The sequence below is a fragment of the Phalacrocorax carbo genome, chromosome 3 (genome assembly GCF_963921805.1).
Source record: "Phalacrocorax carbo chromosome 3, bPhaCar2.1, whole genome shotgun sequence".
Classification (NCBI taxonomy): Eukaryota; Metazoa; Chordata; class Aves; order Suliformes; family Phalacrocoracidae; genus Phalacrocorax; species Phalacrocorax carbo.
Window position 1 is genome coordinate 117,476,190 of NC_087515.1, and position 21,619 is coordinate 117,497,808.

Below are 21,619 nucleotides of genomic sequence, written 5' to 3' on the forward strand. Positions count from 1 at the left end.
CATATTCTCTTCGGTCTAATCTGGGTGAGGTCTTTTGAACTTTGTACGCACACAATTTGTGACATACAAAGCCCTAACACCACCATAATACATCTGTAAACTACATTTTTAATGGAACCCAAGCTGCCTGCATATCAAGAACATGAAAATGAAAATACAGCTTGCACATCCAAGTGTATATACTCATTGAATAGCAGCGACATCACTAAAGAGCTGACGTTGTGCTTCACAGCTACAGCTGTATACGGCCCAACAGCTGTGTTCACTGAACCACAGGGCTGTCAAGCCTGTGAACGGCACCCAGAGGCCTAAACAATTACAGTGTAAAGTATCAGTAAAACTGTTTATTCCATTTACCATTGTGATGGCTCAAAAAAGACAACAATCCTGTTATTATTAGGACCCATTTTTTCAAAACCTTTTTACAGAAGTGTTCCACCATCAGTACCCTGCACTGTCCAGCCCAACTACAAGTAGTGGAACATGACAAATATGCATATATATTGCAAAACACAGTTTTGTTTAATTTCCATTTGTGAAACATGAGTTTCCAAGTAGATTTAACCAGAAATTATGTTCACACCCTCAAATTCTATTTCAGATTTTTTTGAATGCCTGTGTCTATTAAATATTGTCCTTTATTTCAAAACAGTCCTACAGCATAAATCACTCCCTTGTTTAATACTTCTTGAGCAAAGTAATCTGTATTCCCACAGCATTAAGGTGAGAATTACACTGTTGCAAATATGCATTGCATAGTTATCTGCACTCTGTTTTGCAGATACCCCCTGGCACTTATTTCAGTAAGCCAACCATCACTTCACTGATGTCCCACAACTTTCTTGCAACCAAGTCATCCATGGCTTTGGGCAGGAGTTCCTCCTCTTTGCAGTCCCCAAAATATTTTCCTGACACACCTTCGACATCAGGAGAAGAGGCCAAATAAATAGAAGTCTGGGCTCCTTCCAGAGGTGTTTTGAAGAAAGCCCATGACACCAAGTTGAACAGGGGTTTTGCCAGCAAAGGAATATTCACGTATCTGCCTAGATTTGTTCTGACAATCCCAGGATGAAGTGAATTGACGGTGACTCCTGTCCCTTCTAACCGACGGGCTAGCTCCCTTGCAAATAATATGTTAGCCAGTTTACTCCGACTGTAACAAAAGCTTTTATTGTAACTTATTTCACTGTTCAAGTCTTCAAAGTTGATCTCTCCGTATTTGTATAGCTTTGAGGATACTACCACAATCCTGCTTGGAGCAGAATTTTTGAGGAGGCCCAGGAGAAGGTTGGTGAGCAAGAAGTGACCCAAATGGTTTACACCGAATTGCATCTCAAAACCATCCTCTGTCTTCATGTACGGACACTGGAATATCCCTGCATTATTTATCAGAACATCCAGCCTCGGCTCTTCCTTTAAATAGGAAAGAAAAAAAATCAGTTTTAGAACTGTCATGCAAAACATACTATTACGCTTAATATTTCTCATCGGCCATTGCTAGAAAGAAATCATTTCAGTCCCACTTTTCTGAATTGTAACTTCCTGATATTCTCTTAAAGCACTGCTGAAAAAACCCCGTACGTTAAACTACCACTAAACTGAGTACTTGACCCCAGCAGAAGGCAGGTACACAAGGGCAGGTCTGTATCTACTTTTAATGCAGGCAGAGAACATAATCATCTGCTTCTCCAGGAGCAGCTTTTTCTATAGCAATTCAGTGATCATTTACCTTTGTGATGTGTTTTGTTTTCCTCTAAAAAGTAACCTGTTTATTGCACTGCAAAAGCGCACACATTAATTTATGGCAAACCTCAGCCATAGGCAAGGGGAAACATGCAAAGGTGGAACAAAAAGTGCTAACTCACAGAGGTAACCTCAGGGGCGAAGAGAAACAGTTACGTTGTGGACCCACCATCTCAGTGGGGTGACGTCATGAAAAACTTTGCAAAACAATGTTCTCGTGATTTTAAACACTACCCTATTTTAAAATCACATCATTGTGCTGCTTGGTGAGAACTATGGAGCCAAACTCATCATAGAGAAGCAGCATTCATATTTCTTACAATTTGAGTCTAACAGGTCTACTCAAGAGCTAGGGTGTTTCTATGGGACTGAGGCTTGAAATACTTATGACATGCTCAGCACATGCTATTTGATGGATCAGAATTCTGGTTCAGGTTGGCAGAAAACCAAGACTCAAGGAGGTGTGCTGCACTCTACAGAATCAGGAAACATAAATAATTAACAGGGAGGGTGGTATGGATAATTTAAATATAACACATCATGCACTTCATGTTCCAGCATCCACTCAAAAATTAAGAGCTCTCCAAACAGTAACTTTTTCAAAACAGTAAATTTTTCAAAACATACAGGTTAAAATAAGCTGCCGAAAGAATCTCCGAATTCAACACTTTCACCAAATTCTGACAAAAAACTGTGAAAGTATCACAGGAAATTTATGCTTGCATGAATCAGAAACAAATGTATTCACTTTACAGAAAGAGCAGCATGAGTTTTCTTTGCTGCCAATTCTTTAAGCCCAATGCAGGGATTGGAAGGCAAGCTGAGATCATTTTGGGTCATTTTGATGACAGAGAACCTCAAAATGAATTTTGTACCATTTGCCTTTTATTTGACTGCCATTAGCAGCAATGATACAAAGAGCAACACCCAAACCTGCTCTTGGCATTCAGTTAACAGCGCTGGCATCCGATCACACATAACATCAAGTACTTTAACCTCAGACTCATTTCTGCAGGACTTGAGTGTTTCATATAATTGCGCCCCTGAGGCATGATCCAAAGAGCATCAAACTCACTTCTCCTCTTCACCCAAAAGGACATAAAGGTTACTATCACTAAACCAGGACAGGATTGAAAAAGTACCGTCTGTAGACCTGCTCACTGAAGTGGCACTTCTTTAGAGAAAAAAAAAATTGTTTTAGAAACTTTCTGTAGCATCTGACTGGAGGATTTATTCTGCAAGACTCAACACTTCAAGAAGCAAGACCTCCACATGTGCTATTTTCTGAGACCCCTACATTTAATAATCTAGGGTAATGTGATCAACGCCACGCATGCGGCTACTATGACCAAGTGCAACAGAGTGCACAAAACATTGCTTTCATGGGCAATGCTACTCCTTGTAGCTTCTGAGCTCACCTCCATTTTCTGTATTTTTCCATGGAACCCTCCAACATCTCCAAGTCTTTTATTTTTTGCAGTGGGACTAAGTAGTGAAAGATGTAATCACTTGCAGTTGTGCAGAGGAAAGCTCCCACAAATTAAGTTAGGCAGTGGGAGTGTATTGCTTCCCCATCCTACCAACATTTGTGTGTTCTACATCTCAAAAAAAAACCCACAAAAACCTCAAAACCAACCCCGCAAAAACCCCAAACGAACAGCTCCAAAAGGAGTCACAGGTTAGAGAAGATAAATAACATGAACTTGGGTGGAACAGCTCTTGAAAGTAGTTCTTGAACTCACATCCCTTGTCATTCATCTGCTTCTGGAATTATTTTGAAAATTAAAGTTGGAACACAAGTGTCAGCAGCACTCTGCAGATACACACACTCTCTTTTTCTTCACTCATTTGTACTAAAAGTCATTTGTACTGGCTTTACCAATAGAGATGTTAACAAATTCACTTTTTTTGATATCTTGTCCTATAAAATATATAATTCTTAGAAGTTAGACACTATGTTTCTTGTTTTGTGTTTATTATGCATGTTTTATATCCTTTCATACATGCATATTTTCCCAGAACACTGAAGCAATATTAAACCTTACCACTGGATTCATATGTACGAATGTATGACTATAAAGAGTCCCCCTAGAGAACTCAAAACTTGACTTTTTCTAGACATCTAAGTCTTCGAAAAGCTATTTGAAAATTAATGCAATAAAGTCCCTCTCTAGTTTTTTTTTTTCCTCCCTCCCACAACAGCATCTGAGCATCTTTCAAGTACTTAACAAGCACTTCTCCAAGCAGCAGCAGAACTTATTAAGCCTGGCTTCCCAAGACTTTGTGTCTCATGGCTTGAGTAGCTAGATGTGGCAAGACGAGAGCACCAAATGACGGTTTTCGTAAGGAAGGAATAACGCATCCAACGGTGCTTCCCGCTGCTCTCTGGTGTCTCCTAACACTGCTGAACTCCTCTAGTGGCATTTCCATCAGGTGGATCAACTGGGTGTCCCTGTTCCCCTTAAACTCAGGTTTCCAGGAAATCTGCAGAAATTTTATATATTCAAAAATGTCTACCTACTAAACTCCGCTAGCACTGGCCAAGAGATTTAAAATGCAGGGGGGAGATGGGATGTACGGACGTGACAGCCAAGGAGGTGGCAGAAGGGTAGTTGAAGCTGTGAGGAGTGCACTCACGTGAACTTTTATTTCTTTGGAGAAAACAAACTGCGCTGTGACACCAATTTTAAGCAGCAAAGGCAGGTTAAGGTGGAGTTACTCAACAAAGAAAGGAAGACAAATCATTTCTCTCATACAAACACTCGCGCTTCCTTTTCAGAACAGAAAAGGGCTTCAGCAGTTCGGGCTAGACTAGCCCAAACTAGAACGAAGTTTATGCTTCCAGGCGCTAATTCACGGCCGGTCTGCTTACAGCCTCCCCCAGGCCCCGCGGGGAGCTCGGGCCGCCGGCAGCAGGGACCGGCCCCGCGGGCCGGCAGCCCCCGCCGCAGCAGCGCCCGGCTCGCCCGGCCCCCGCCGCCTCCGGCCCCGCGGCGGGCTGGGGCTGCCCCGCGCCGCCGTGTCCCCGCGGGGCCGCGCCGCGCCGCCGCCCCGGCCGTACCTGCAGGACGCGGTGGCAGAAGGCGCGGACGGAGCGGAGCGAGGCCAGGTCCAGCTCCCGGACCACCAGCTCGCCGCCGGCCCCCGCCCGCTCGCCCAGCTCGGCCCGGATCTCGCGGGCCGCCCGCTCCGCCCGCGCCCGGTCGCGGCAGCCCATGATGACGCGGGCCCGCATCCGCAGCAGCTCGGCCGCCGCCGCCCGGCCCAGCCCGCTGTTGGCCCCCGTGATGATCACCGTCTTGCCCCGCATGGAGGCCCCGGCCGCGGCCGCGGCCCCGGCCCGGTCGGCGCCCCGCAGCCAGCGCCAGGCGGCCAGAAGGAGCCCCCCGCCCAGCGCCAGCCCCGCCGCCACCGCGGCCATCCCGTCGGGCCGAGCGGCGCTCCGCCCGGAGCGGCCGCCCCCGCCTCGCCGCCCGCCCGGCGCCGGGGGCGCCGCTGGGCACTGTGGGGATTGTAGTCCGGCGCCGTGCGCCTGCGGGCGCTGCCCGGACGCGTATACAGCCTTGCGCGTCCAGCGAGGGCGGCCCGCCCGCCGTGGTGAGGCCCAGCGATGGAAGTCGTCTGGCGGACAGGCGACGCGTCATGACTCCGAGCCCGTTACCGTCCCTGTGTGCTATCGATACCCCACAAAAGCTTTTGTCACGCTTGCCCTCCTCCCTTTCGCCGTTGGCACTCCTGGGGCCCGGCTCCCACCGTAGATAGATACAGAGAAAGAATCTGTTTAATTACAATTCATTAACCCGCATGGGCCGACCCATTTGCATCCTGGGCTGCATCATCAAGGGAGGGGATTCTGCCCCTCTGCTCTGCTCTGGGGAGACCCCACCTGGAGTCCTGCGTCCAGCTCTGGAGCCCTCAGCACAGGAAGGACACGGACCTGTTGGAGCGGGTCCAGAGGAGGCCACAAAAACGATCCGAGGGCTGGAGCACCTCTCCTACGAGGACAGGCTGAGAGAGTTGAGGGTGTTCAGCCTGGAGAAGAGAAGGCTCCTGGGAGCCCTTATTGCGGGCTTGTATGGTGTAGTTGGGCCCAGCCTGACAGCCTTGGTGGGTAGCGCTGTCTGGCTCATGTGTGCCCTCACACTAAATTGGCAAAATCATAGAATCAGTCATAGAATCATAGAATGGTTTGAGTTGGAAGGGGCCTTTAAAGGTCATCTAGTCCAATCTCCCTGCAGTGAGCAGGGACATCTTCAGAGCCTCATCCAACCTGACCTTCAATGTTTCTAGGGATGGGGCCTCCACTACCTCTCTGGGCAACCCGTTCCAGCACTTCACCACCCTCATTGTAAAAATTTTTTTCCTTATATCCAGTCTAAATCTGCCCTCCTTTAGTTTAAAACCATCACCCCTTGTCATGTCACAGCAGGCCTTGCTAAAAAGATTGTCCCCTCTTTCCTATAGTCCCCCTTTAAGTACTGAAAGGCCACAATACGGTCTCCCCACAGCCTTCTCTTCTCCAGGCTGAACAACCCCAACTCTCTCAGCCTGTCAGTACAGTCTCTAGAATAGCCTCTTAAACCCTGAAACGTCCAAGCTAGTTCTTGGTTTTTGCCCCATGCTAACACCTGAAACATGGATGGGCATCATCTGGTAGAGAGCTAGCTGGCCTGGGCGAAAACCAAACCAGGGACTGTTCTAACAATTTTAGCATTAGAAGATAATGATAACAATTTAATGACATAGAGACAGTCAAGTCCTAGGGCCTAAGAATGTTTCTCGGTAGCATTTAGTTTGCTAGCAGGGATTTTACCAAAATGTTGTGTTAATATTTATCAGTCTCACAGAGGTGACTCCATCACAGGGAAAATAGACATTAAGGGCAGCTATAATATTTCATAACCAGTCTCTGAGTCTCATGACAGATCAAATGCTTCTGCAAAGGCCATGTTCAATTCTGTCCGCCTTGGGTCTTCAGTTTGAGACGCAGAGGCTGGAGCAGTAGAGGCGGTGGTGCCAGGGAAGGCTCTCAGCACAGGAATGCAACATCTCTGCTGTTATACTGCAACAGCAGCCTGTGGCAGAGTTTTGGCCCAGGGCTGGGGTGTGGTCAGTGCTCTGCCGCAGCTCATGAGCTCCCGCTGGGCAGTCTGGAAGCAGCCATCATGTTCTGGAGAGTTAGCATGCACATGGATGAAAAGTGGCCTTTGTGCCCATTAAATATTCTAGGAATGTTTAATGTATTAGTATAGGTGGAGTGAGACAGTATGTCAGAACGGCATGCTGAGACCTACCCCTATGCTGCATTCAAGACCAGATTTCTTTCTTAGATATTTCAGCAGGTTCTGTGGCTCTAGATCAAGTTGGATTTTGTGTTTGAGCATAGCATAGATGTTAACATGGCCAAGCGTGTCTTGATAACCTGCCTGCAAGTTGCAAGCAGAAGTGATGGGGTGGGGGGGTTGGGGAGTGTTACAAAAGTCATTATGGTTGTGGCTGCTCTGATAGCTACTCTAGAGCCTAAAGGTACCAGTGAGTTGGCAGACCTACTGAACACCAACTTCAGCTGAGTAATATTAGCTTAGGGGTAGCCTGTTTGAGGTAACCAAATTTAGTGTACTTCAGGACCAAGGGGGTCTGTCCTATCCCAGCCTGGTAGAAGGAAGGCTGCTTGCAGAACATATGCATATGTCCTCTCTCTCACCTCACAAGCACACTCACATTCACTGGTCTCTTAAATATTAGCATGCACCCTGACTCCATCCAGTATCTATACGCAAGGACCGAGGCACCAGCAATGATGCTGGGTTCTCCCAGATGCTGGTCTCTTCCTGTTGTCCAGTTTGATGCGTGCTAGTGGTTCACATATGCACATAATGTAGGTCCCTCGAATAGCTGGTTTGTCCGGTAGCTGGCACCCAGACAGGACCTCTCCAGTTGTTGGCACCCAGACCCTTGGGTCCCTTAGACTTGCAAACTTAGTTTTGAATCCTTAACCCCAAACATGTTTTCAGCCATTACCTTCATGTCATGTGTCCAGATCCTGCCTTTACCAATCACAGACCTTGACAAACACACCCAAGGCAAAGTGAATGCGTTCCAGGAGTCAGGAGTGGCCACTGAGGTTCACTCACTCAAAATCCTTTTCATCCTAGCCCTGGGAGAGTTGCTAGTAGAAATGTACAGAGAGACTATTGAAAGGTAACTGGATTTTGATCAAGAGCAATGTAAGTTAAAAAAAAGATGTTTGACAAAAACAAAAAAAAAGGCAGTAATAGAGTTCAGTGCAGATTTAAGAATAAGATAGGGAAAATGGGGATTGAACAACATGGATTAAGAGAAGTTCAGGATCAGGACTAGGGGCCAGCATGCAGGTGAGTGGAGTCCAGGGAGACAACAGTCTGTGGAGGAGACCAGGAACAAGCTTGGCTGATAATGAGCATGACTGTCTCCAGTTAAGACCTAGCACATTTGAGGAAATGAGTAAGAAACCCAAGAGGAAACCCATGAACATTTCATCAGGTTTCTTGTGGCTGGTGTGGATGTGATAACCATTTGCAGTAACAACCTCCCCTTAACTGTCACATGTTGATGCTACCCACAGTCTGTTCACATTGCTGCAGTCCGCTCTGAGGCTGACTTCAAGTCATGTTACAGCTGAAGAAACGTACCAGATTTTTCTGGAAGTATCCTTACCATCTCTCCACTGACTGTCACGCTTCTCAGGCAGTTTAAGGGCTGTATAGGTACCACACATAAACACATTGGATTCACTGAGAGACCTCTTCTGTCTTTGTCTTCACCACAGAATACTCTTTCTCTCTTCATTCTTGGCTCTTCAGTCCATTGTGAGACTCACAGCTACACCAACTGGTATTTTAACCAGGCTACGCCATTGCATCTGCTTGTGACAGAGGTGGCTTTTGGCATCCTTAACCTGATGTAAAAGCCATAATCTGTTTGATGTGTTCTTCCATATGCTCTGCTCACAGTAAATCATATCTCTGGGAGGTGATGAAGCCATGCCTATCTCTGCTGCCTAATGACCTTGCTGCCAAGGACCATGAGAAAAGGACAGTGGTTGCCAACAAGATGCCAAAATAAGAGAACTAGGAAATGCCCTGTTAGAGGAATAGATTAATCTGGCAAGAAATCCTCCTGTGGGAGGTAAAGAATCTGCTATTCAGCATCTGGCAGTGGGGACTCTGGCAGCCATCTCTGATACACCTACTACTTCAGAAGACTGAATGTGTTGGAAAGAGCACTGCCTCAGGGATCCTGCCTGGGTTCATCAGTGGTCAATCCAGTCTTCAGAGCAAGGAGCACTGTGCACAGGAGCTCACGGGTGATAGTGATCAGAAGCTGCTCATCTAGGCAGGGATGCATTCAGACGTTGTTGGTCCCAGATACTACTGAGCAGGATAAATGAAAGTTATTTTTTCTCCTAAGATATTGACCTGCTTTACTGCTTTCTGTACCCACCTGTTGCACTTGGGGGGATATATATGTTCTGTTTAGCAATACTGCATGCCAGGGCAGGTTACAGGATCTGGCAGAGGAGCCCAACAGGGTACCTGAGGTTCCTCCTCAAGATTCAAGAACCCCCTGATTCCCACATCCTTAGAACAGACCACAGTCCAAGAACACAGGAGGACACATGTCAGACTGTGTGATGATGACCAACTCCAAATCTTCATCTGAAATATTTTGTTTCCTCCAAATGGTTGTTTGACTATGCATGACGTGCTAGCCTGGAAACTGGAAGGATGTCTTGGAGATGTGAAGGAACAGGGGAACATGGGTTTATTGTATCTTGGTAGCTGGTGGGAAGTATCCAACACACTCTGAGGTTATATTCTGTAAAAAAAATAAAAAATAGTCAAGTCACTCACCTTCAGGATCTTATTTCCAACATTTTTGTCCATGGGGATTGGTAGCAGTAGGAGACGTTCCCATTTGTCTTACCTGGACTCTTCATGTGCACGAACCTGGAAGTTAAAGGAACAAGGACTGGCTTTGCCTGGCAAAGTTCTCCTTCTGCACAGAATTCGATCCGTGTTATCATTAATCCTCTTCCAGGTTTTGGCGGGGATGACAGTTTCTTTTTCATGAGTCTGTCTTCCAGTGTCATAAACAGGCTGATGGACAGGACAGTCCAGAACCACAGGACTCTTCTTTATTTCCCCTACTGGAAAATATTATATGTTGTAACTGTAACTGGCTTAGAGTTATGAGGTGCTAGGGCATAAATTCATGGTATCCTCATAAGCATGAGAAGCAAGGGGTTATGTGTGTTTTTTTGTTTGTTTCGCTTTGTGGACTGGAATGCTATTAAGAGAAAATTCTTGTCTATGTCTACAAAAATGTAAAACTCTTTCCCTCATCTCCCATCCCATTTCAGAGAATTTTCTTGAAAATGATTATTCTGTTCCACTATCCAAGCTGTGCCTTGGAGCAGAAGGCAGTAACTGTAATAGGCAGAGACTGCTTGGCAAGCCGAGTCTCCCCGAACATCCAGATTAGTCTGCAAGGCACTTGCATGAATGAGCAAGGCTACGCTCACCCAACACGCTGCCAGCTGGATATGCAGAGAAGCAGCCGTCAAGCCTGGGACAGTTGCCTGACAATTAAAAGGAGGTGTATAATCTGAACAAACTTCTAAGGGCATTTTCTCAACTTAGGAGAAGTGATTGTGGACCTTAACATCAGCTCTGGACTTTAATGTCAATTTAAATTCTATGACTAAGAATGTAAATTCTACTATGTAAATTTAGTATGTGAACTCATTATTTCTCTTCACACATGCCTTAGCGCTGTCAGAAATGACACAGCAAGAAGCAGTACTCTAGTACTATGTGTGTACAGATCAAAAAAGATGAAAGAACTGGAAGCGCCTAACTATATCCTGGCCAGTATGTTTCATTTTTGCTGTAGGTGAATGGTTGATTGGAAATAAGGGTAAACATAATAGACCAGATGATTTGGTTTCCAATTTATTCACCGATTTACATGCTTAATCTGTCAGGCATGAGATACCTTCAGAGTCCCACAGGGATCAAGGATCCCGTTATCCTTTTCAGTATCAAGCCTGAATTGCTATGTTCAATGAGAGTCAAGTGCCAGCAATCTTTGCACAGCATGTATCCTTTATGTTCTTCTGCACCCAACATCTATAGCTGTGACAGCGCATGGATGAAGAACAGCTGATCATGTTCTGCTTCAACTAGGCAGGGCCAGTGTCCCTGAAATTTGCAGCTATGCTTTTGTGGTGAAGGTACACATGCAATTTATATTCCACAGCTAAGGAGTATTTTTGGATTCCTTGCTGATTCTGAGCTCTCACATAAAAACATCTGCTAATAACATTTTTTATAATCTCCATTTGGCGAAGTAACTCTATCCCATCCTGGCAGACAATGACCAGGCCCCAGTTATTCATGTCTTCCTCACCTCCTGGCTGGTCTGGGAAATGTGATACATTTTGGGCACAAAGCCTTTAGCACTTATGAAATTCCAAGTACACCAGAACTCTGCAGTTCATCCCATCAACAACACATGCTGGTGTGAACACACAAAAACCCTTCTTATGGTCTGTATTCGAGTTTCATGCAGGATCAAGGCTTTCGCCTTTGTTTTCAAAGAACTTTGTGGCTTGGACGCAGAGCATTTAAAAGATTGCCTATGTTTCTGGGAGGGAAACCACAATTAATGCAATGAAGCTTTCTGCAATAACAGGACAGTTCATCCGGACAGAAGAGACCAAACTTCCTCAGAGGCTAACATGAGATTCTGGAGTGAATTCCCCCAGGAACGACAGATCATCACAAGCCTTCACCAAATTCTACTCCCACTGCAAAGCACGTTCTTTTGTTTTTGTCTCTTCTGGTATAAATACACAGCAACAGTAAAAATAAAACAGGACACTTGTTCCACTAGGGAGAGAAAGAGAACAAACACCACCTGACAGATGTTAGCTGTGTCATTTGGAAGGCACTCAGATACGTGGATGATGCTGAGACACAGGAACTTAGCATAAAAGAGGTAGAATAGACCTACAGTGTAAATCTACATGAATTCATGTTGCAACAGGCACCTGTCCCCTGGAAACTCATGTGAGGTTGCCAGACTGAGTTCACACAGATCATAGAACAGCTGGAAATCCTAAGTGAATCTGGTCAAGAAATAAGGAGTTCCATCAACAGCATTATTTAGGGGAGATTCTCTCCTGCTACAAAGGTATGCTCTAAAGCTTCAGTCTTTGTCCCAGTCAAGATACTCAGAGCCTCTCTGACTTTTGTCCAGCTCTATGAAACCTGTTGGGACTTCAGTGTCTTCAGAATTCTAGCTCTCTCACAAATTTTGCTGAAAGTGGTCACTTCTGGTTCTAAATATCCAAAGGAGGAAAGAGACACAGAGACGCTGATCACATAAACTGTTTGTATAGGAAATTGTGCTAAAAACTCTACACAGAAAAATGACAATATTCTGTAAAGCCAGCTTTATTAGAATAGGAAAATAATATAGAAAAATAAAGGGTTCCTGTAAACACAAGATCGAATAAGCTAACATTTCACTGGAAGATGAAACCTTTTCATTACAAACCTACTGAACACATATTTAACAAGCAAACCACCAACAGGTAAACACTTATATGTAAATTGTGCTTCTGGTAATTTCAGAAATAACCGTCGAGGATTAGCATTGCAGCATGATGTTTGTTATAAATAACCCGTCAACAGGTTTTTAGAGAAAATATATCTGGTCTCTCTGTCTCTCAAAATATGTCTCAAGCTATAAAAACAGTACAAATCTCTTCCTAATATGAAAAACACAGTGTTAGATCCAGAAGGCTAAAAAACCTAAACTGCTTAAGAATGCTATTAAAATCACACTATTAAAAACTTACCTATATTAAAAATATTTCCTTTAAAGGCTGTTCTAGCCAGAATTTAAATCTTTAAACATAGTGCTTACAATACAAATGTAGAGGTTTTCAGACAGAACTATTGGTATATTAGAGGCTGGCTGAGTTAAGAGCCTTATTGTTAATGGTGCCATCCAGTCATGCAGATTTGTGGTATTTCTGAGCAATGCCATAGGGAACATGCGCAGCTATGGTGCCTAACTTCTGCGCTCCTTCGATGTGAAACATCTGGTCATCAAAGAAAATGTGAGGGCGGATTTTCACCAGGATCGGTCCTTTAGGAGCTCCTGCTAGGAAAAGTGCCTCATCAATCTCCAGACCCCAGCTACGAAGAGTCTTCAGCACTCTGGCTCCTGAGCTCGCCGCACTTCTGGCTGTAACCAGGAAGGTCCTTATGGGGCAATTTAATCGTTCATTTTTTGCATAGAACTTCTTCTGGAGTTTCCCTAGGTCTTCCAGAAAACCTTTCAAAGGACCCTGAGTATGAAATAAGAGAAGTATATTTAGTATTTGTCCACAGATCCTCAAATCATTCTTTTGCTTTATTCCAGATTGCCAGTTATGTAGAGGGTTCCTTCCTTAAAGCTCTGCTACTCAGCAGATTCTCTGTGTAATGTGTCCAAAAGGCTCTGCACCCTCACTAGCAATTCACAGATTGGAAAAAAGCTTAAACCATAATCCTACGTGGTATGATCAGCAGGAAACTGATTCTCACTATGGATTACAAGATCTCTTACAATATAAAGTTATAACTGTAGCCTTTAATAAAATGTTCTTTAAGAACACTTAACTCTTTACTGTGAACCACGAGGTGCAATTATTTTTTTCTGTGCAAAAACCAGCAAGAGACCTAATTACATATACATCACTGAACTCTTTCCAGATTAATGCCATTATTAGAATTACATTCCATTTAAAAGAAATGATAGTTCGTGTCGAATTGCAGTATATTGCACTGTCCAGTACCTTCATAAATCAAGCTTTTATTCTGAATTTATATAATATTTAACCATAGAAGAATTGGTCTTTCAGTTTAAGCTAATGTTAAAATATTTGCGTTTTTAGACAAATGGCATAGCTCTGCTTGGGAATAAGCACAGGTATTACCCTGCTTCAATAACCAGAATATCCCAGTGTTTGAAATTAACACACAATCTGATAAAAAAAAATCAAGGAAATCAGTAGTAGCCTTTCCTTTTTCTAATGATACAATTCAAATACACTGTAAGTCACTGTCTTATATATGCTGTTCTCTCAGTGAAGTGGGGGATCTGGTGGAAGGACTGCAGCGGTGGACTCTTCTTTGTCAAACATGTATTCTAAATATTATCCTTGGAAAAGGAAATAAATAGGGCAATCAGCTTCCACGAAGAATACGTACACACTGGGGAAACTGGAGACATACAGCAGCAATGAAAATTAACAGATGTTTTGAAAACTCGCTGATTCAATTAGTACAAACCTGTGCAAGAGGCTTATTTTCATTCAGCTGTTCATGTTCAAAAAATCTGTCTAATCCTTGCTCTTTGACAATCTGTTCTGATTCATCAGAAAAGAGAACCGCATCCCCATCAAAGGCCACCCTCAGCTGTGTGTCCGAGTACGTAACATCTTTGTTGGCAGTGAACATCGTAGCTGATGCGATGCCTGAAAATGATCAGAGAACCCCAGTTAACATGTCCTGCAAAGTCATTCATTAAACGGTCAGCAGTTCAGTTGCAACAACTTCTTTGCGGCGACCTTTGTATATGGTGAGCAAAAACAATCGCTAAAGCTAATTAGTAATGGCTGTTGTGTGACGCAAATGCATGGAAGCTGTCCCACTGACATGTCTTCTTAGACATGCTTCCTTCCACTTCCATACAGGAAAATACAAAAAATGGTCCCCTAGGTGTGCTGCAAATGAGACAAAGCAGGGGATTCCAAGGAGACCGTTGAATCAAACTCTTGCTATTTTTTAACTCCTTACAAAACACAGAAGTTGATTTTTGTAACTCGTATCGAAGAGATGACTCTTTTCAAACAGAAGTTGAACAGAGATGTGTAGGTGTGTATGGGATTCATCTCTTGTAGCACGGGAGAAGACAGGAAGGTGTGACAAAGGTAGGCGGTGATTAAGTTGTCATTATCAGCAGGCTGAAGGGTCAGAGAGGAACAATACAGAGAAATAACCTGATTTTATTTGGTTAAGCAACGATGAGCGGTAAGTTCGCACCATACAAAGTTGTGACTTTCTGCATTTGATGAAGCAGCGCTACTTTCTGTGAAAGACACACAATATATTAACCTTTTTAACAAGCTCAACAGAGAGATAACAAAAGTCAATTCAAACCTGCTTCTATAGCTTCTTGCACTTTTTTGGAGTCTGCCGAGAGGTACAGGTTCGTAAGGTACGCGGTCAGGTAACCAATAGGGCTTTTTCCTCCCGTCATACAGAAACGTTCTATTGTTAAGCCTAAAGTAAGAACAACACATGGTGTGACTCTGCTCTGACACTACAAACCCGTAAAAGGAACCCATAAAAAGGTACCTACAGCTGACAGTAAACTTAAAAAAGAAAAATATGTTCACTACAATTTCAACAAGTTAGTCAACTTAAACCGACTACCATGTTTGATCAGCCTTTCCTCCTTGAGAATTTAAATAAAATTCCTCTAAGGCAGCAGACTGACTGCTGTGAAGGTATATGTACAGGGGGTGTAAATACCAAAGAAGGAAAAGTTTAAGGATGGCTTCTCATAAATTCAGATTCACACCCGACAAGTTAAACCTAGAGCTTTGGACCAAATTCTGTTTAACACCATCTCACTTATGCTGACACCCAAAAATAAATATCAGCCTTGGAGGAATGGGTGTCCGTATCAAAGAAGCTGCTTTTACCAAGGCCAGAACAGGAAAAATAAAATTAATGCATTTTATTATGTAACAGGAAGCAGTTCTACAAGGTAGTATTTATTTTACTTACCATAGTGATTGATGCTGTTTATCAGTCTCACTCCCACTTGGGCATGGTTATTAGTCATCAGAACAATATCAAAGCGTTCTTCGTCATCAGGGTACAGCTCGAGAAGCCGGGCATTGACATGCTCCAGCGCCTGCAGGTTAAAAATGTGGAAGTCAGTAGACAAGTGGAATGTGCTTCGATTCTTAATCGCTGTGGGTTTAGTGATAGGAGTGTCTTGAAGGAGAATCTGAAATACCTGATAGTTTAACTTGCTGAACTTGTTTTAGTCCTTTCTGCTCTGCTGCTCCCAGCAACTATTTGACTGGGTTCGTTTGAAGGGAAAAAGTGAATTTCTTTTGCTGAGTTACAGAATTTAACTTTATCATGGAAACTCTTTTTCTTGGGACACCATGATCCTCCAGAATAAATCAATGCATTGCTGAACGTTATCACAATCCCTGCTAATATTCTTTTTTTTTTTTCTCCTTTGGCTTAATATGGTGAACTTTAGTTTCTTCTATCTAATTTTCCTTTGATTTTTTTTGTTGGTTCATTTTAGATACCAACCTTTAAAGTCTGTTTTTCAGAAATTTACAAGCTTCCCACCTAATATATTTTAAGGAAAGGTACGTGGTGAACAGCAGTATGCAGAGACGTTCTTGTGCACTTGGAAATTGTTCTTGTGAAATCAAGAAGTGTAATTGAATTTCTGTGTGCAACTGCTTGTTTTGCATGCAGGAATGTGAATTTTGGCTGCATACTTACGCAAAGATTTACTGACACAGTTCAGATGGTCAGGTGTCAAGGACTGTCCTTAAGTAACGAGCACCAAATCATACCCTGTCAAGTATGACTTCCGTGAACATTTCTAAATGCAGTACTAAATGAGACAGATTTTGATTCATTTAGGATCTCTTTTAAGATAATGGGCCAGCATGTTATATCCATGGTTTGGCATTCTTACTTCCTTGAACTTTATTCTGCTCATCTCTTTCTGTATCCATCTGTTCTCTCATATTATTTAGAATTTTATCCTTTTGCAATAAGATTTGCTTTTTGCCCTAGGTTTATGCACAAACCTCTACTTTGGGATCTTGGCCCTTGAATGGAATTCCGTGGGATTACAGCAATAAAGCCAACAATGAATCATAAAATGAATGCAAGATGGGTGGATTTTCAGTTAGGTGCCTTAAAAAGTCAGCCCAGTTGTTAAGAATTAAAACACAGATTTCACAATTAAATTCTGGGAATCTCACTATAAAGGCACGGCTACGTCACATGGGGCTATGGTTCGGAAAACTCTAAGCGAGAGCCTGGTACAAGGCCTAGGAAAAAAATCTTAGCATGTGTCATAACCCATTTCTACCTCTACTACTCTACTACACTGACAAGTTATTAAAATATTAGAGAATAAGGAAGAGTGGAGGAGGGGATGCCATTTTTTGCCCAGTGCATGCACACTTTGCAGCCCGAGGAGTTCCTGGCCTATGATTAAGATTCTTAAGTGCTACAAGCATGAGATTAAAGATCTCAGTAAAGGAATCCAAACCAAAACGCATTATTTCTTTTTGCTTTCTTTGTCACCAGGTAGAAAGCATCACCCAACACACCCACAGTTCTCTAGACTAATGATTCCTGTGACTGAGCAATTTAGGAATATCTTTAAAAATGTAAAGAATTCAAAAGCAAATAGCATACTGGAAGGGAACAGAGGTCAGGGTGCCGTTAGCCTGCATAACTAACACCTCTGATTTTCAAAGTGTGAGGAGTTAGTCAAATATCACATATATCCAGACAATTTGATGCTGAATTCTAACAAATCTCTTGAAAACTGACTGTGCTAGTGGGGCTGCTACCTGTAGCTGCTACAGATAGGAAAAGATGCAGTAAATTTGCTAGTCAGCATAGCCTCACTGGTGTACAAAGTGAATTATTTTATGACCATGCTTTTATGTCAAAAACACCTTTACTAGTGCTATTAACACTATTAACAGCTCTCTGTTACATTGAGAACAGCACCAGTATCGATATAAGTAATTTTTCCACTACGTATGTCCAAAAAGTGATCAGCAATGCTGAAAACGTTTTAACTTCCTGAGACTACAACTGAAGCAATGAAAACCTACTTTTGAAACCTGAAGGAAGTGTTCTGCCACAGCTCTGCTGTCAGCAAGTATGATTGTTAATTATGATTTAATAAATTTTCTGAAATTAGTATGGTGGAGCTTATCAAACAATTCTCAAGGGGCATAAAATGAACAAATTAACTGTGTCAATGGCATTTTTTCAAGTAAGTCCCACTAAAACCTGTGTTCCTTAAAAGCATATATATTTTTAGTTCTTTTTTTGTTTTGTTTTGTTTTTGTAATTTCACTTGCTTCCCATGCTGAAGGCTGCTTACTGTGGCCATTTCTTTTATCTTGTGTATTGAAAGCAGAATATTTCCTTTCACCTCTGCTTAAACCCTGATTCCCAACTAGGGGGTCTATTTCTTTTGCTGGTCCTCAGCAACAATTTCCAGGGTGACAACGAAAGCAATAAAAAAAAAATAAAGCTGACCAAAAAAAGAAGAAAAAAAGGTTAACTTCTGAATAAAGTAATTTGAATAATACCGAATCAATGCTGCCTTTAATCACAGTAGTTGTATTACAAGTGAGACATTGAAATGGAATGAGGAACTAAGAGGTTTTGGTTTTGGTTTGGTTTTTTTTTGTTTTGTTTTGTTTTTTTGAGGGGGGAGGGGGGAGTTTGCAACAACCTTAAAACAATTTGGGTGCCTGTCCTAACTGAAAATGGGCTTAAAAGGAAAGGTGCTTTTTGCGCCCTGTGTCCAGCAGAAGATGCAGGTTGCTCCTTACCCCCACCTCAGGTGTGAAGCAGAGAGCCAGGGGATACCAACCACCACGCTGGCAGTAAGACTCTGGTCCTGGTGATGCGAGAGGTACGTGACCTTGTGCAGGCATTTGGCATTAGGATGGCAGGAGGGGAGCGGGGGGGGGGAGCAGAGAGGAGGGGATGGGATGGGGATGGGGAGGCGATGGAGATGGGGGTGGGGTGGGGAGGGGATGGGGATGATGTGGGGATGGGGATGGCGGCACGGCCAGGGTGCCGCAGCGAGATGCGGGGATGATGCCGGGCTCCCCGGCCGAGGCGAGCTCACCGCTGGGGGAACACACCCCCAGAACGTTTCCCCGGGGCAGGATTATCTCCCCACGAGGAGGCTTCGGGCTCCTCCTCTTCCCGAAATTTGGCCTTGCAGCATCCCCCGCGCCCCCCCGCCGGCCCGGCCCGGGTACCTTAACGAAGTAAAAAGCCGGTCCGGGTTTGAGGGTGACGCTCTCGTTCTCCTGCTGGTACTGCACGTACTTCTCCACCCCTTGCTCTTCGAAGATCCGCCGCTCCTCCACCAGGTCGAAGAGGGCTCGGGAGGAGACGGCCACCGTGATGGCGTGCTGGGGCTTGGGCTGCGGGGCGAGCGGAGGGTAGCGGAGGGTAGCGCCGGCCCCAGCCCCCGGCCCCCGCCCGCCCCCGGCCCGCCCGCACTCACCGGCCGGGGTCTCTTGGAAGCCAGGTTGTCGTAGAAAGCCTTGGCCGCCTCCCAGTCCCGCTCGGCCTCCTGCAGCCGGACCTCCGCCGCGTCGCCGGGCTCGGGCGCCTCCGGGCCGGAGCCGCTCATGGTGCCTGCCGGGGCGGGCGGGGGGCTGCGGGGGGCGGGCGCGGGGCTGCGGGGCGGGCACGGGGCTGCGGGGCGGGCACGGGGCTGCGGGGCTGCGGGGGGCGGGCGCGGGGCTGCGGGGCTGCGGGGGGCGGGCGCGGGGCTGCGGGGGGCGGGCGGCGGGCTGCGGGGCGGGCACGGGGCTGCGGGGCGGGCACGGGGCTGCGGGGCGGGCACGGGGCTGCGGGGCTGCGGGGGGCGGGCGAGGGGCTGCGGGGAGCGGGCGCGGCCGGAGCCGGCGCGGGTGACCGGGAAGCGGCGGTGGTGGCGGCCGCCCCCGCCCCGCCCCGGCCCGCCCCGGCCCGCCCCGCTCGGGAGGTCACCCGGGCGCCGGCTTCCCCCCGCGCTCCGCCGCCTCTCCCGGCGCGGGGATCAGCAGGGCCGCGGCGGGGGCAGGAGCCGGAGCTGCAGCCCCTCCCCGCACCCTGCGGGGGGCAGCGGGCGCAGAGCTGCGGGGCACCCGCTGTGACGCCCGCGGCCGCGCTCCCTGGGGCTCCGAGCGGCGGTGCACGCAGCTACTCAATGGTAGCCAACAGCCTCCAGCACTGATTTATCCACAGCATTAGAGATTTATTGCTGAGATGCAGCGGCTTAACTGATGTCCCATTAACTGCAACGAATGCCCAGGAGATTTCTTACGTAACATTGCAATAACGTTTCTAGCAATGAAGATGGGGTGGGCGCCAGTGACCTGCGGCCCTTTGTTCCACACAGCAACGCTGAAAGCTCCTGTTAGAAACAGTAACTTGGACAGCAGCGTTGAGGGTGCGTGTTGCATGTGCCGGAGATGCTTATTCTGGCATCTGGGTTGAGTGGCCCTAAAACCAGAACCCCACGCAGAGCTCGACTAATCCACGCCTCCCTGAAGCTGCCGCGGCTGCCGCGGCAGACTTGCTTGTCTGAACCACAGCAAAGTTCCGCAAACTGATGAGCTGGAGGAGAGGATGGGAAGCGAGGAAGGAAGCGGCTCTCCTCCTGAGCTAGGGTGGGTCTGGCACAGCGGCCCACAGCCTTTGCCGTTGTTGGTAGCCGGTGACTCAGTGGTGTCTGTACATCACAGCACATGTAAGCACCATCCAAAGGATTCTTTAACACTTTGAAGGGAGACTCTAAACATTGCTTCTGACCCTGATCACTGCATAATCTTTATCAAGTTGTCAAGTCTTTCTGCCTCTGTCCAGTCTCCAAAAAGGAGCATAGTTAACTTTGCTACTTTTGCCTGTTTTGGTTTGGGTTTGATTTTTTGTTGTGGCTTCCTAGTGAAAGGAGGCTTATGTGATTATACCATCTGTCTGTCCTTCCCCACTGATGCCCAGTTCCAAACGAATTTGACAGAGGATAAAGATGTCAGAGAGATTTAAATTCTTAAAACATTTAATGAGAGTCAACAGCAACATGCAATTTGTTGCCCTGCTGGGGGGAGGACTGTAGTGCAAATGCAGCGTATCTGTCTGCTTTGCTGATGTAAAAACAAACGATTACTCCCTGGCTGATCTGCCCTCTGCCACATTGCCTGTTGCACAGCTAACCAGGGAGGGGTCTGGAAGCAGGGAAGTAGTGGAAACCAGGAGGTTAGAGTAAATGGGAAATGGGAGTTGACCATGCTGGGGAGGGGGAACTGGAAATATGAGGTAAAAGGAGAGATACTGAGTAGTGTATCAGGAAGACAGATGCAAAGAGAGGAGTTAGGATCGTTGTAGGTGGCAGCTGTCATGGGAAGGTGTAAAAGGCATAACATAAATCTGAAAAAACCACATTATTTTAGTGGCTCTGCTACTGATAGATGTGCTTGTTCTCCTTCAATTTTGGTCTTCAATATTTCATTCTAGTGTCTGTACTCAGAGCTGTAGCATGAAGATACCTGCTCCCCTTCCAGCAGTCAGGTCAGGTGCATCCCCACTCTCCAACCCTCTTCTCCATGAGCGGCTGCAAACCTGTCACCAGGCTGGGCAGGCAGGATTGGGAGAAGCTGGAAAAAGGGTTCAAGCCACAGAACAGCTGCTCCTGGTCCCAGTAACCACCACTGTCCTGCTCAGAGACTTCAGCATCAGTTTAAAAAGGTGATCTCTAAGAAGAAGCTATCCATGCTTCTATTCCTGGTTAAATACTGCAGGTGGGTCCATTGCCTGTGGAGAGCAGAGGGAAAGAACAGGAGGAATCAGGAACCAGTTCTCTGGTGGTTACAAAGCTGAACTGTCATCTCTCCATCTGTGTGAACCAGTGGCAATACATTTCCCAGAGCTGTGCCCAGGTTGAATGCTTGTCGTGCTGTGTTCCCCACCACCCCGCTTGT

At 45.7% G+C, this 21,619-nt stretch overlaps 2 protein-coding genes across 2 annotated transcripts; both read right to left on the reverse strand.

Moving 5' to 3' along the window:
* Positions 1–324: 324 nt before the first annotated feature.
* On the reverse strand, positions 325–5,220 carry RDH14 (retinol dehydrogenase 14). The gene is made up of 2 exons (XM_064448099.1): positions 4,805–5,220; positions 325–1,413 (listed from the first exon to the last, which is right to left on the reverse strand). The coding sequence occupies exons 1-2, from the start codon at positions 5,162–5,164 to the stop codon at positions 796–798; spliced, it is 978 nt and encodes a 325-aa protein (XP_064304169.1). The 5' UTR covers positions 5,165–5,220; the 3' UTR covers positions 325–795.
* A 7,006-nt stretch (positions 5,221–12,226) lies between these two features.
* Positions 12,227–19,360, reverse strand: NT5C1B (5'-nucleotidase, cytosolic IB). The gene is made up of 6 exons (XM_064448098.1): positions 19,159–19,360; positions 18,908–19,075; positions 15,633–15,762; positions 15,000–15,122; positions 14,130–14,314; positions 12,227–13,144 (listed from the first exon to the last, which is right to left on the reverse strand). Exons 1-6 carry the CDS (start codon positions 19,285–19,287, stop codon positions 12,806–12,808), a joined length of 1,074 nt encoding a protein of 357 aa, XP_064304168.1. The 5' UTR covers positions 19,288–19,360; the 3' UTR covers positions 12,227–12,805.
* Positions 19,361–21,619: the final 2,259 nt, after the last annotated feature.